At 41.7% G+C, this 15,000-nt stretch overlaps 2 protein-coding genes and 1 pseudogene across 2 annotated transcripts; 1 reads left to right on the top strand and 2 right to left on the bottom strand.

The window, feature by feature from the left end:
• Positions 1–5,961: 5,961 nt before the first annotated feature.
• On the top strand, positions 5,962–6,258 carry LOC143039114 (pro-resilin-like). The gene has a single exon (XM_076208970.1). It carries the CDS (start codon positions 5,998–6,000, stop codon positions 6,256–6,258), a length of 261 nt encoding a protein of 86 aa, XP_076065085.1. The 5' UTR covers positions 5,962–5,997.
• Positions 6,259–9,005: 2,747 nt separating this feature from the next.
• On the bottom strand, positions 9,006–9,959 carry LOC143039115 (uncharacterized; annotated as a pseudogene).
• Positions 9,960–13,203: 3,244 nt separating this feature from the next.
• Positions 13,204–13,612, bottom strand: LOC143039116 (cuticle protein 7-like). Its single transcript, XM_076208971.1, has one exon. The coding sequence runs from the start codon at positions 13,528–13,530 to the stop codon at positions 13,204–13,206; it is 327 nt and encodes a 108-aa protein (XP_076065086.1). The 5' UTR covers positions 13,531–13,612.
• Positions 13,613–15,000: the final 1,388 nt, after the last annotated feature.

A 15,000-nucleotide genomic window follows, 5' to 3' on the forward strand; every position in this document is an offset into this window, starting at 1 on the left:
CCACCTCCTACCACCCACCTTCCACCCCTGAACCATACAAGCCACCCACCGCCTACCACCCACCGGCCACACCTGAGCCATACAAGCCACCCACCGCCTACCACCCACCTTCCACCCCTGAGCCATACAAGCCACCCACCTCCTACCACCCACCTTCCACCCCTGAGCCATACAAGCCACCCAACGCCTACCACCCACCGCCCACACCAGAACCATACAAGCCACCCACCTCCTACCACCCACCCTCCACCCCTGAGCCATACAAGCCACCCACCGCCTACCACCCACCGCCCACACCGGAACCATACAAGCCACCCACCGCCTACCATCCACCGCCCACACCAGAACCATACAAGCCACCCACGTCCTACCACCCACCTTCCACCCCTGAGCCATACAAGCCACCCACGTCCTACCACCCACCTTCCACCCCTGAGCCATACAAGCCACCCACCTCCTACCACCCACCTTCCACACCAGAGCCATACAAGCCACCAACCTCCTACCACCCACCACCCACACCAGAGCCATACAAGCCACCCACGTCCTATCACCCACCTCCCACACCTGAGCCATACGAGCCACCCGCGTCCTACTACCTACCACCTAAACCTGACTCATACAAGCCACCCATGTCCTACCACCCACCGCCCACGCCAGAGTACAAGCCACCCACCTCCTACCACCCACCGCCCACACCTGAGCCATACCATCCACCTGCGTCCTACAACCCACCATCTACACCCTCCCCCTACCACCCACCACTCTACTACCCAACAGCACATAGTTAAGTTTATGAAGTAAAGATCAAATCGACCACTTCCAGAAGACGGTGAAGACTTCTTGCAAGAAAGTTTCCTGTTCCTCAAACACTCATGTAAACACAAAAGGCTTTGTCATCTATACCATCTTCACGTATTCTTCATCACACAAAGGCACTCTCCCATACCCCAAGCCATACCCATGTCCAATGTCCATACCCATATCCTTACCCATACCCACATTCGCACCCAAGTTAATCCATCGTGAGTCACCCTTGACATGATGGGAATATCAAGGCTCTGTCTACCGCGCATTGTCGACGACTCAAGTTTCCTTCAAGGCCCACATTGAAAGTCATAAGGATCCACATGTTATGGGGCTTTCTCTACTCAAAACTAAATTTTGGGACAAGAAAATAAGTTGATCAACTTTTATTTTGCCAACATTCTGTTTTAATGAAAACTTATAAAAATACTGATATGAAATGAGTTCGGTTGAGTTACCCAAATCGGTAAAAAGGAGGAGCATTGATATAATACACACAAGGGACTGTTTCAGCACTTTCAAGTGCACACATTTGTTAGCTGTGTTTCTGTTCCGTTATTCCTCTTTGCTTGTAAGACATGATGTTCTCAGGCTTTGTTATAATACACAATTGGTATACAATAAACTAGTCTCGTTAATTCATGTTGTTTAGAGTTTATATCTTTTCTAGAATATCCTTGACTTTAGCAACAATAAAGGTATACACACACACATACACACACACACACACACACACACACACACACACACACACACACACACACACACACACACACACACACACACACACACACACACACACACACACACACACACACACACACACACACACACACACACACACACACACACACACACACACACACACACACACACACACACACACACATACACAAACACACACACACACACACACACACACACACACACACACACACACACACACACACACACACACATGTATGTATATATATATATATATATACATATATATATATACATATATATATACATATATATATATACATATATATATATATATATATATGTATATCTTTTCAACCATAATTCATTTTTAATTCCATGCCATCGCTGTCGAGATTAACGAGAAGCTCGAAGTAAGGACGTATGTGGAAATTGAAACGTGGTTGGGCCGAGGTCTCGAACTCAGATCCGACGTGACAAAGAGTCAGTGACTTAGCCCATTGCGCTACCAAGAGATGGGCTAAGTCATTGACACTTTATCCAGTCCGAACTGAGCTCGAGTCCTCGGTCCGACCACGTTTCAATTTCCACATATATGCTTCATTCGAGCTTCTCGTCAGTCTCGACAGCGATGGCATGGAATTAAAAGTGAATTGTGGTTAAAAAGATGTTATTGTGTTCACTGGGAACCATTCAGTGTGTGTGTGTGTGTGTGTGTGTGTGTGTGTGTGTGTGTGTGTGTGTGTGTGTGTGTGTGTGTGTGTGTGTGTGTGTGTGTGTGTGTGTGTGTGTGTGTGTGTGTGTGTGTGTGTGTGTGTGTGTGTGTGTGTGTGTGTGTGTGTGTGTGTGTGTGTGTGTGTATGTGCGCATGTGTGTGTGTTTGTGACTATTATGAAGAATGCTCTGTTCTTGTCTGAGAGGTAGTTAAACTGATATAGTATTTACAAAACGGATGATCTAATAAAGTGCACAGGAAGAGGACTGATTGTTCTTAAAAGACGATTGCTTCTTTATCTGTTGCCCCATTTAATGGTGGTGAGAAGCCTACGATAGGAGGCACTGAGTACCTACGGCCGAAGCTATCACCCTTGCCATATGCGTGTAATGGGTGACAACAAAAGAACCACAGATAATTGTAGTATGTATTACACTAGAAAAATATAAGAGAGTATTTAGACGTTGACGATTAATACCAGACTGCTTATGACGCCAAGCCACGCCACCAAGCTCAGACTTGGTGGAAAAAAATCACAGAAATACGCTTGGGATGAACGCTTGGTTCTCACATTTAATAATACATTGGACATACAGTATAAATGTATTATAATCAATTAATTATACAATTAATGGGGAAAACATACAATTCCCAAATGAGCAATACGTAAGTACGCACATGTAAATATGCAGACATAATACACAACACAAGGTACGGTACTATCATATGCGCTTTGGGGACTGTTGGAGCAAGTAATAAACATTCACTGCTGGGAATCGGAGAGAAGAACTCGTTTTATGATCGTTATGAGTCTAAGTGCTTTCTAGTTTGGGTTTCATTATCAGTAGATACCGTGTCGACCTCATTAGTAGGTGGTTTTGAGTTTGATTCCTGGGACCAGCTACGAGTTACGAGTTATGCGCCTTGGTTAAGAATTTATTAATCATCCTTTATATCTAACTATTGCAATGGTTGTCGAGAGGCTTCTTATCTTTACGGAAATATAAAGAATGGACAGAAAGAGAATAGAAATGTCATGACAGCCACTAGCACATATTTTGTTAGGAGTATGACAATCGTCACACATAACATAAAGGAAATTGACACTTCTGTAGGTATAAACACATTAACCGTAGGAGACGGCGCAAACTACCGAGATTTCAGCAGAAAATACCGTGGGTAGGCATGTAACATATGACTGTTACTTGTGCTAGGTGACGTAGGAAGAGAATGATTAGCAGTTTCGTTTGCATAATCTATTCTAGTGAAGGTACGTGTGTCAGGTGTAGACGTGGCGTGGTTCCCAAAGCGGGGGACCGACCGCGAAATGACGCGTAACAATTTGAGTACAGAGAAGAACTAATTGGACTGCCCACTCGAGGCAGGCAGTACATATACGCGGGACTGACCCGATGCCATGACGCGACTTGATTTAATGCGGTGACCCATTCTGGCTTTTCTGACAATTGTCGATACCAGCGTTTGGTCCTAGTACCATCCAAGTCCCAATTACATACCTAAGGGGTATGCTTGTGGGGTACATGGACACCACAGGGAACACAACTACTAGACAGGCGATGTTCTCTTTGAATGCGAGTATCAAATTTAAAGAACATGATCAGTTTAGTATGTCTTAAATTCCTTGACAGTCTACTTCCTATATATTTACCTATAGGTATTTGCATCACTGCACCTATGCACATTATGTGTGCTATCTTTGATATATACATATTCATATGTTCACTTTATAAATGAAAATATAAGGTTAATGGTCATGACACAAATTGTCATATATTTAGAATTTATATAGACAAGTATGGGAAGACGAGGCAAGGAAAAGACGGGACTTTTAAATTGCCTTTACTAGGATTGTAATACTTCATTTGACTTGTTATGACTTATATCTTTCTCAAGACATTAAGTCGAAACTGGGTGAATTAAATTCTACAATCCCATTAGAGGAACATTCAAAGACCCATGTTTCCCTTCCCTCACATTTCCATTGTCATATATTCATTCTATTATTTCACATGAAGAAAGAAACTCATGAAGTATTTTTTCTTTTGTCCCTGAACATCATTCTGACCTGATTAATGTATCAGCCACTAATTCCCTTAATCCCTCCTCTGACCCTGCCACAAGTGCAATGTCATCAGCAAACAACAACTGGTTCACCTCACACTTTTCTTCATTTCTAAACATCTTTAGTTACCCTGTCTATTCTTCATAGTTTCATGCACTAGATACACCTTGAATATCTGAAATACTACAACTAATACCTATAAAAGTATGTCTATTTCACTATAATTACCTAATTCCTCAAGGATATATGTTGTATCCTCGTCGGTAGGATAACCCAGAATCAAACTCTCGGAATGTATATCTGTTTTTATTAACCAAGAGAGTATAGTTAAGGGAGTGACTGATTGTCAGCACTCTGTGAAACTGCCTGTGCTCGGCCCAGCTTTGGCGTCTCAGGTCAAAGTGTTGAGCTAGTATATGTAACTATATAGGTGCCAGGCTTCTATCCATATCATATTTGTATACACTATATCATTGTCTAGACTCTGGGTGCAAATTACACTTTGTTAATAAAGGTGTATGGTTGTGTTAGGTGTTAAGTAATATTAGGCATCTGCCTTGATCATGTGTCCACCATGAACTCACTGTATGATAAGAGGCTTTTCTCGTGCCTGAACACGTGAGGTAGGTGTGAATCATGGAAATGTGTGCATGTTTTCTTATGTGGTTACATATGTGAAAAACATTAACTAGTTTGCATGATGCTGATAAGAAACGCTTTTTACACACCTTGAAGAGTCCAGTGCTCCAGTCGAAACATTTTGTACTGACGAACGCCCAAGTCATTCTATTCATCTCGAAGGATTCTCTGGCCCATAAAAGGTTAAGAAGCTATTTTGACCCTCTCAAGGCTACCTCCAAACAGGAAATTTAAATATTACATTATGCCTAACACTAAAGACTTTTTTTTTTTTAAGAAACTTTGTCCTCTCACAGGTGTAACAAAAAACAATACGTAATTTATCGTGTCATTTTTCAGATGTTTTACTCAGCTGAGGTAACGTCACTTCAGTGTCCATTTCTTCACAATTAGTTTCAGCAGCATAACTGGTTTGCTCTATCTTCCTTTTGTTCTTGTGGTATTCCTTGACTCCTCACTTTCTCCAACTTCCATACAATAAATGTGTATGGGTGTTTTTGGAAAAATATAAGAGAGAACACCTACACTCTAAAATTAAGTCGAGTGTAAAAAAAAATCACATATGGAGAGAGAGTGACAAAGCGGAAAAAGGAAGAAAAGAAGTAAATTTGGAAACTCAGTCGTGAAAGTGGACAAGCTCATTGGCAATTGGCTTCCAATCCCTTTCAGGCTGTGTTTTCTGTGCATTATATAAGTACGCCTTTACTTTTGATTCGCATACTCGAGTCGTCCTTTTCGCCTGCAACATGTCTTTGAAAGTGAGTGTACACGGCTCCAAGTTTCTCTCCACTCATTGACGTAATACGAATGTACTTAGATCATAGTGTTTTTACATCTCCCTAGATGCAAAAGAGCTGGTTCTATCTTTTGTAGTAAGAGAGGAAGGGTGTTCCTGCCAAACGAATCACATGGCGGCATCATGATAGGTACAGTATGTAAGATAACCATTGACTGATTAAGATATGTTCTATTTTTTCAGGTCGTACTACTCACGATGTTGGTGTGTGTAGCATCCACTACCAGCCATCCCTCAGGAGGATATTCACCAATGCCCTTCGAGTTTGCATACGCCGTCAAAGATGTGTACTCCGGCAACGACTACGCCCACGAACAGAAGAGTGACGGCGTCCTCACCTCGGGTTCCTATCGCGTCACTCTTCCCGATGGTCGAACTGAGATCGTCACCTTCGACGCCGACGACGCCAACGGTTACGTGGCCGATGTCAACTACGAGGGAGAGGCCTCTAATCCCGTCTACTCTCCATCCTCGCCATACCACCTACCCGTGTCCTTCTACTCACCACCCTGATCACTTGTTTAGCGCCTCAATTTTTTCTTCTTGAACATCTTTTCTGACAAATATACACCATCATAATCATGAAACATTAATATTTTTCTTAATATTTTCCAAATCGTTGACAAAGTAACTCGAAAGAATATAGGTTTTGAATGAAGCGACATAAGTCCTTCCATATTTTCTGACAAAGTGCATCTTTTCAAGAATATCCTTGACTTTAACAACCGTAAAGGCATGTATATATATATATATATATATATATATATATATATATATATATATATATATATATATATATGTGTGTGTGTGTGTGTGTGTGTGTGTGTGTGTGTGTGTGTGTGTGTGTGTGTGTGTGTGTTAGTGTCTATTATGGAGAAAGGTGGAGGTGAGCCAGTTGTTGTTTGCTGACGACACTGCGTTTGTGGCAGGATTAGAGGAAGGACCGAAATTGGGAAGCTATGCGGTAGGGGAAAGTTGAAAGTAAATGTAGGTGAAAGCAAAGTGATGAGATGTACAAGGGTAGAGGGCGACAGTTAAAAGTAATTCTAAAAGGAGAGAGGCTGGAGAAACAGGATATTTTTAGGTATTTGCGGTCACGTGTGGCTGGAAAGGGAGAAGTAGAGGTGATGGCAAATTGTTGATTGAGAGAAGCAAGTAAATACCTTGGGGATTAAAAAGTGTTATTAGGGAATGGAATAAAGAGGAGGTTGTATGAAGGGGTGATTATGCCAACGCATTGTATGAAGCAGAGACTTGGAGTTTAAGGGAGATAGAGAAGAAAGTTCTAAATGTATTTGCGATGAAATGTCTGAGAAGTACGGTAGGGGTTAATAGGTTGGATTGAGTGAGAATCGAGGAGATGAGGAGGAAAACTGGAGTGGAACAGAAGGTGGCAGATTGGACTAATGAAAGAAAATTGGGATGGTTAGGATACATGGAAAGAATAAGTGATGAAAGATTAATAAAAATAGGTGTAGAAAGCAGATATGAATGGAGTGAACTTGAGGGAACGACCGAGGATGAGATGGATGGATGGGGTGAAAAAGACGTTGAGCAAGAGGGAAATGTCTGTTGAGCAAGGAAGGGAAGAGGCAGGAGATAATAATGAGTGTAGAATGACTGGGCATGTATGATGCTGTTATGTAAAGAAGGGAGGAATGGGTGTGGGGGTTGGGGGTGTTAATTTGCTAATTATATTTTGACCCAGCCAATGGTATTTCTCCTCATCTTCTCTTTTTCTGCATGTGGGGACGGAGTGGGTGGGTCGTCGACTAAATAAAGCGGCCCTGCTGAGGATATACTGTGTCTTGCTACATTGCCTCTAACCCAGGGCAGTTAGTGGATGCAAGGGTGATCTGTCATTAATGAGGAGCTGAGATAGGAGAGATGGAGTTGAATGAAATGGGTGGGAATGGGTACGTGTCTCTAACTTGGCTACCTCCTTTGTGAGGGGAAAATAGGTAGACTATTATGGAGGATGCTCTGTTCTTGTCTGAGAAGTAGATAAATGTATATAATATTTACAAACCGGATGATGTAATGAAATGCACAGGAAGAGGACTAATTGTTAATAAAAGGTGATAGCTTCTTTATCTGTTGCCCCGTTTAATGGTGGTGAGGAGCCTACGACAGGAGGCACTAAATACCTGCGGACGAAGCTGTCACCTTTGCCATGAGAGCTTTGGGGAGAGTTGGGGACAGGTAACAAACATTCATTGCTGAGAATCGGACAAGAATGTTCGTTTTATGATTGTTATGAGTCTATGTGCTCTCTGATTTGGGTTTCATTACCAGTGAATACAGTGTCGAACTCATTAGCGGGTGGTCATGAGTTTGATTCCCGGGACCCCCGATACGGGTTATGTTGCATTGGTTCCCGAGAACCCTTTCCAGGAGAGGGAGGAGAACGAACATAAAAAAAAAATAAAAAAAAAGTGGTTTGTCGGGAGTGACAGGGCTTTTTCTCTACCAGCTGTTTCTAATTTACTGTGTGGGAGTAGGGTGATGAATAGCAGGGTAAAAAATCATAAGATTACTTCACTTAAACAATCAAGAGAAGGTTGGTGGACCCTACGTTACTCTGCTCTCCCTGAAGAAAAGAAAATATTTGGTTGGTATACAAATATTAAAAAATTTCACCGCCCACTGTAAACGAAGTTCTCACCTAATAAATTGCAATCATTTTCGCTGTCGTATTTATCTGTTTGCGTCTACTTTGTTATATTTCGTAAAGTACTTTATGGCATTGTATCAACGTGTCACGTACTTAAGAATTTATACGTTATTCCTTCATATTTAAGTATTGCAACGGTCAAAGTAACTGGTTAAAAAGATTTGCAATATTGTGCTAATATGAAACACAAATGTTGGAAGCAATGTGACGAACGATCCTGAATAACGTAAACCCCAAACATGAAAGGACACAGTTCACGTATTACTGACATTTAATTTTCTCTATCCTGTCCCTGCGTGACTATAGATTTGCATGGCACATGTATAGAAATTTTTTTTGTCATCTTTGTTGACTCATTTACCGAACAGTTACACATTTACTTGCTTGATATTGGTTGATACACCAATGTCCTGACAGCCACTAGCACATATTTTGTTAGGAGTATGACAATCGTCACACATAACATAAAGGAAATTAACATAGGTATAGACATAATGATGGAGTCAGCATTAGTATCAATATGTTCCGTCAGATATGACTCTAGTGCCCACCCGATCTGTTCTTTGCAACGTCAATGACGAAATAATCACAACAGCAGCAGCGTCAGCCCCCAAGCACCAACAACAGACGCTGGACCACCGCAGTCTGATGCACTGTAGACCTGCAGGTAACCTTTGGGAGTCTCTTCGACTCCTGGAGCTTCGTCCTGGCAAACGTCAGGACGCCTCTCCTCGGCGCTGACTCTCCCATTTATACGTCGCCAACAGTGGTGTATGTAACCCTGACGATTAAGATGCGAATATGCTGGCTATTCGTCTGAGTATATCACAGAGCCTGCTTAAAATTCTCTGAAAATAATTTGCTCCAAAGTGGCTCTGTCTCTTCTTAAAACATAAAAGTATAGACAATCTGAGGCATTTTTAAGTCCGAACACCCATGGGCCATCTATTCTTCTTCCATGATTTCTGTTATTAACCACATCAGCTTCACTGTCGGCAGAATCAGGTGCTCTATCACCATTTAGAAGGCGGCCTCGGTTGTATTTTCTCTTACCTGCAAAACGAGCTTCATCTATTTGAACCGGATTTTCTGCAGTTCCCACCATTTAGCCTCTGTTATGGACAGATACAATAGAGGAACATACTTCTCTGCACATATTGAACCAGTCACAGATTGTTGGCTGACGTTTGCCGTTTATTTTTTCTGTTAGTACAAAGGATAGATTTTTAACAAAATAAAAAATAAGTTCCAAAATTTTGCAAAGGGATAATTTACAGTTGATCTTGTTGTTCAGATCGGTGTAGTGAAAAAAGACATTCTCTCGACGCAGTGACCTAAAAGTTTGGCAGCCCCTCTTCGTACAGTGAAAGACAGGACGATATTCATCTCTTACTTTTCTTCGTTTTTCGGACATTTCACCTCCGCATTTGTGGCAAGAACTAATATCTTGCATTTCATCTAATAGTCGATGGTCACGAAGGAATTCCACTGCTAATTCTTCATCTGAAATAACATGTTTGTAGAATTCTCTAGCTCTCATGTTTACTTGTCGCAGTGAGGATGAAAAACTGAATAATTTAAAAAGTAGTTCATCTCTTAGATACAAAAATTTACCAGATTAGAGGAACGCAGTTATCTCGAGGTCATCTCAAATATGTAGGAACACGGTCATCTCGAGGTCATCTCAAACATGTAGGAACACGGTCATCTCGAGGTCATCTCAAACATGTAGGAACGAGGTCATCTTAAATGTAGATCACATACTTAAGCACCAATCTTTCTGTAGATCACATACTTAAGAAGAAACCCGTCTGTAGATCACATACTTAAGCACTAATCTTTCTGTAGATCACGTACTTAAGCAGAAACTTGTCTGTAGATCACATACTCAAATAGCACCGGAAGATGTTACCTGAGTGCACATCGCATCATCTCGTCTGAGTTGTGTGATCCATTCAGCATATACCGGAAGCTCTCCCCTACCCCGAGTATGTTAACATGGAATGTTCTAAATGCATATTGGTTTTTTCATTAAATGGTAGGTGATGTGAGTAATTGTTATACATGTAAAGAAAAGAAGAGACTTGTTAAACGATGTGGCATCTCAGGTAAGGAGACGTTGCCCCTGCTCCCGACTTAGGAACTTCCGTGGGGTTGGGGGGTGTAGTAATTACATAGAGAACCTGAGCGCGGGTCTCCGGGCCGCTTGCAATCTAATTATACTGGTCGTACATGCAAATATAAAGAAAACGGTGTCTCCTCCGTTTTCTTTGGAGATGGCAACGCTGCTGGTTTTACCGGCCACATCCTATGGGTCACTACTGTAGATAATGGAATAAGTATAGTACGTCTAGAAATTAGAGTACGCCTTTATGATGTATCCTTTGTGGGGTACTCTCTATAGTAAGCTACAACATCTGTGACAAGTACTTACCAACAACGGCTTTTTCAACTCAGACTTCACTAGAAAGATGTTACATAAACTTTAATTCAATGATAAACTCCATAATCACAATTACACACACACACACACACACACACACACACACACACACACACACACACACACACACACACACACACACACACACACACACACACACACACACACACACACACACACACACACACACACACACACTCATGTCCCTGCGCCCAGATTATTTTTCCTTACTAATAATCCCATTGTTAGTGATAAATTTGCCAGATATTTGTAGGGCAAGAACCCTCCTTCTCACTTCGCTAGGAAGGGTGTATGTAAGGTATTCGTTTGGCACTCGGACAACGCCGGTACCTTGCTAGTCTTCTTATTAAAAATGACTAATGTATTGGCTCTTTCGAAAAAGTCCTTGTTCCTCAGGTTTGGTTTGTATAAACAGGTATATCTGTTCACATATCTTGATTTGTGTAGCCAAATAAACGAGAAACTTATGAGCTGAAGAAAGTATACAAATTTTCTTGAAAGAATTCAGGATTCTTGGGAAATAGACATGTAATCTACTAATAATGCATATGTTGACATGAATTCATTTGTGTATCATGTAAGTAATAGCAAGTACAGGCAATAAAATCACAATATGTATTACCTTTTTCTGTAAATTCAGCCAATGTTTTCTATTTCTCTATCGTATTATTTTTAGTAGATGTTGACTTAATAAATTATGGTCAGGGTGGTAACAATACATACTTTGATCAGTTTGTTACATTTCAAGGATTTCTGCACTTTTTATGATTAAGGTGTTGAGAAAGGCATATATGTAAGAAGTAGAATAAATTTATTGTAAAAACAAAAATTACTACGATGAAATACACAGAATCAAAATACATGCGTTCAATAGAAGATAAAAACGAACGGACGATCCAGCAGGAGACTAAAGCTGCCAGCTCCTTAATAGTAATGGCTAAAAGACATTAAGGGAAGATATTTTGTGTGAAGGTGAAGAACCTACGCCAGTATGCGTGTGGCCAAGGCCGATCAAAGTCGTCACCTTTGCCCTATTTATGCGTTTGGACTGTTGGGATGGGTAACAGTCGCTACTGGGAATCGGAGAGGAGTGCGGTCTTCAAACACACAACTAAACGAATACGAGAACAACACACTTCCGATGACGCCGCCAGAGCACACACATTTTGTATGACCCGGTCCATCATGCGCAGAAGAGAGCACCGTGGTACTTTAGGCACTCAGTTGCACTGGTGACGTAGTTGTGGCACAGGCCTCAAACAGAGAATCTGTTCTCAGGTCAGATTAACTTGAATGATTTTTGGAGGCTGAAATTTTTTTAAGTTAAAATGACATTTTCAGTGACCTTTACCGGATGCCTCACTGTATTTTTTTTTCTTCTGTTTAACACCGATTTTTTTTCTACGGTCGAGGATAACATAAAGTTTCAGCTGTATGAAATAGTCTGGCGTTAGGTAGAGCTAAACGTGTAAACTGCATTACCGCTTTGGAGAGATTGAACACGAAGCAAAGGCGCAACAAAATTTTAGAACCGTAAATCTACTTTTGGTACAAATTATGAAGACAAAGGCCCGTTGTGTTATTTGACAGCTGCACAAAGCGATAACAAACATTGTGACAGAGGGACTATAACAGGTGTTTGTACCAGTGACTAGGATAAAGATAAGAATTCAACTTGTTTTCAGAAGGCAAAGCGAACAAGATGAATAGTGTAGTGAGGGAATAGTGGTGCATGGGATTTGATGTGCAGGTGAGACTAGAATTAGGGATGGGGAACAGGGGTATTGTTGATCAGCGAGGAAACGGGATAGATCGCTGGTGATCAAGTGAGCGGACGAGGCCGGGGACTGATCGCGGCTTTCGAGACCCCAAGACCAGCTCGGGGCGCAAAGCGTCAGCAAAGAACTGGTCCGATTTTATCAATTTTCTAGGATTCATGGACTGAATAGGACTTAGGCTGATGTTTTTACAGGGCTTTTCGAAACTGAAAACAGCCTAGGTATAATGATAGAAGTCTCAGCCTATTTCCTGAAGGGAAACAGCTTGATGGAAAAAAAATCTTAATTCATTCTCTAGAAGATGAGAGCAACTTGACCTTTACCCATATTTTGAGGAAAGACTGAAGGCAAAGCACGGTACTAAAATACGGATGAAGAATCTTGTAAGACGCCTTCATTCGTCTTTCTGAAGATGAAGAATCTTGATGGGAGACGTCTCATTTTTTTTTTTTTTTTTTTTTTTTTTTTGAAGACGGAGACATTTTGAAGAAATCAGTTAAACCTGTTGTGAAGGTTACCGTAACCTACTCACTTGGAGGAGGTTAAGCGTAGCCTGCTGGTGGGTGGTATGGTGCTGGTGGTGGATGCACGGCCTCACCTTCGTAAGCGACTTTAGCCACAAAGCCGTTGTGGTGATCAGCGTTGAAAGTGACAGTCTGAACTCGTCCGTCTGGAAGAAGAATGCGGTAGGAACCAGAAGTGACGTCACCGTCGCTCTTCTCTTCGTGGGCGAAGTCGTTGCCCGCATAGTCGTCCTTGACGGCGTAGGCGAACTCGAAGGGCATCCCCGGCTCCTTGTAGACGACGGGAGGAGGGTATCCGTAGGCCGGAGGGGCGTCGGGGTGTGGGGCTGCCCATGCTACAGCCATGGCGACGGTGAAGAGAACGACCTGAAGGAGAAAATGTGAAGGCTTGGTAATAATTTTCGAGCAGGGCGGGCTAAGAATGCCCTTTATCGGGTAGAGGTACTTAAATGTATATTATGATTATCGCCAAGAAATTTTCATTAGTTATGGAAGTACAAAGAACTGTTTTGTATCCAAGGAATATGTAGGTACTTGAATCTGGCACAAATTACGTGTCCCTACGATCGTGCATGCTACTCTGATTCATAATAAAGCTGAGACTTTGGTCATGCCTAACTCTTTCGCTGAGCTTTACTCATTTATTCTACTAGTTACCATTTTATTTATTTTTTATTTTTTTGATGAGGGGAACACCCCTTCGCGGCAACCGGGCTGTAAACTATCAGAAGCCAGTCATTCACACTGAGGACATATCTCCTCTCCACGACGGATTCACATCAAAGCGGATGACGTGGAGCGCATTTTTTTACACGCACATACCAAAAAAAAAAAAAAAAAAAAATTGTGTAGTGAATCATGCCGTTAAGCCGTGCTATATTGTCTACATGATCATAGATATTCTTTATGAACATTCAAAAGACTGTGGGAGTATAGTCTGTAGTGGTGACCGAGATAAAGGCAACTTATTTTCCGGCAAAATGAGTACTTATTCATTTTGATTTGGGTTACTTCAAATTATTCTAATTAGATTAGGGGGAACCTCTTGCATGTCTCTGAGAGATCGATTCACTTTCTTTCTTCCTGTTTTGCACAATGTCGCACTTGCGTCACACAAGACCAAGATTCGTCAACCACTGCGGATTCGAATTACCCAACGTCAACTTTGCTTTCATTATCGAAGAACAACTTTCTCACATTATCTTAATGATATATTAAAGTCTGTTTTGATTTAACTCTATCCAATCCGGTACTGAGTTTCTGGACGTACGTAATTGAAACTTAGATTATCTAAAAACAAAATAGTACCGTCGGAGTCATTTCCGGTCAGACAAATCAACAGCTGTTAAAGCAATTATTCGGTCAGTGTGGCAACATCATCTCGTCCAGAGCAGACTGAGTAAGTCACATTTGTCGACACAAAGATGCCGTGTTGGCTGTCAGATGGAACGTGGGTGGACAATTACAAACCTTAAACATGCTGCGAGCTGAAGCTAGTTGATGATTGTAGGGCACTGTTCATTCTGCCGACCATATCCTATGGACCCGTTTATATAGCGAACCTGGAGCGTGAACGCGCTCACGTGCGTACCTTTGTGCGTTTCATTTTACGTATGTGTTTACTAGTGCATGGGACTGTAGAAGGTGGATATCTCTTTGTTTGTTTAAATGGCTCTCCGTGCAAGTCATTAGAAAGTGTGGTTAGCAGGGTCTTTGTACATGCTAGACTACAGGGTAGTAACCCTCTACCACAGTCATATTCAATGGCAAAGGAACAATACTTGATAGAACTTTAAATCTCCTCGTGACAGTCCC

This window comes from Oratosquilla oratoria, chromosome 25 (assembly GCF_046742065.1).
Source record: "Oratosquilla oratoria isolate Oo_2021 chromosome 25, ASM4674206v1, whole genome shotgun sequence".
Lineage (NCBI taxonomy): Eukaryota > Metazoa > Arthropoda > Malacostraca > Stomatopoda > Squillidae > Oratosquilla > Oratosquilla oratoria.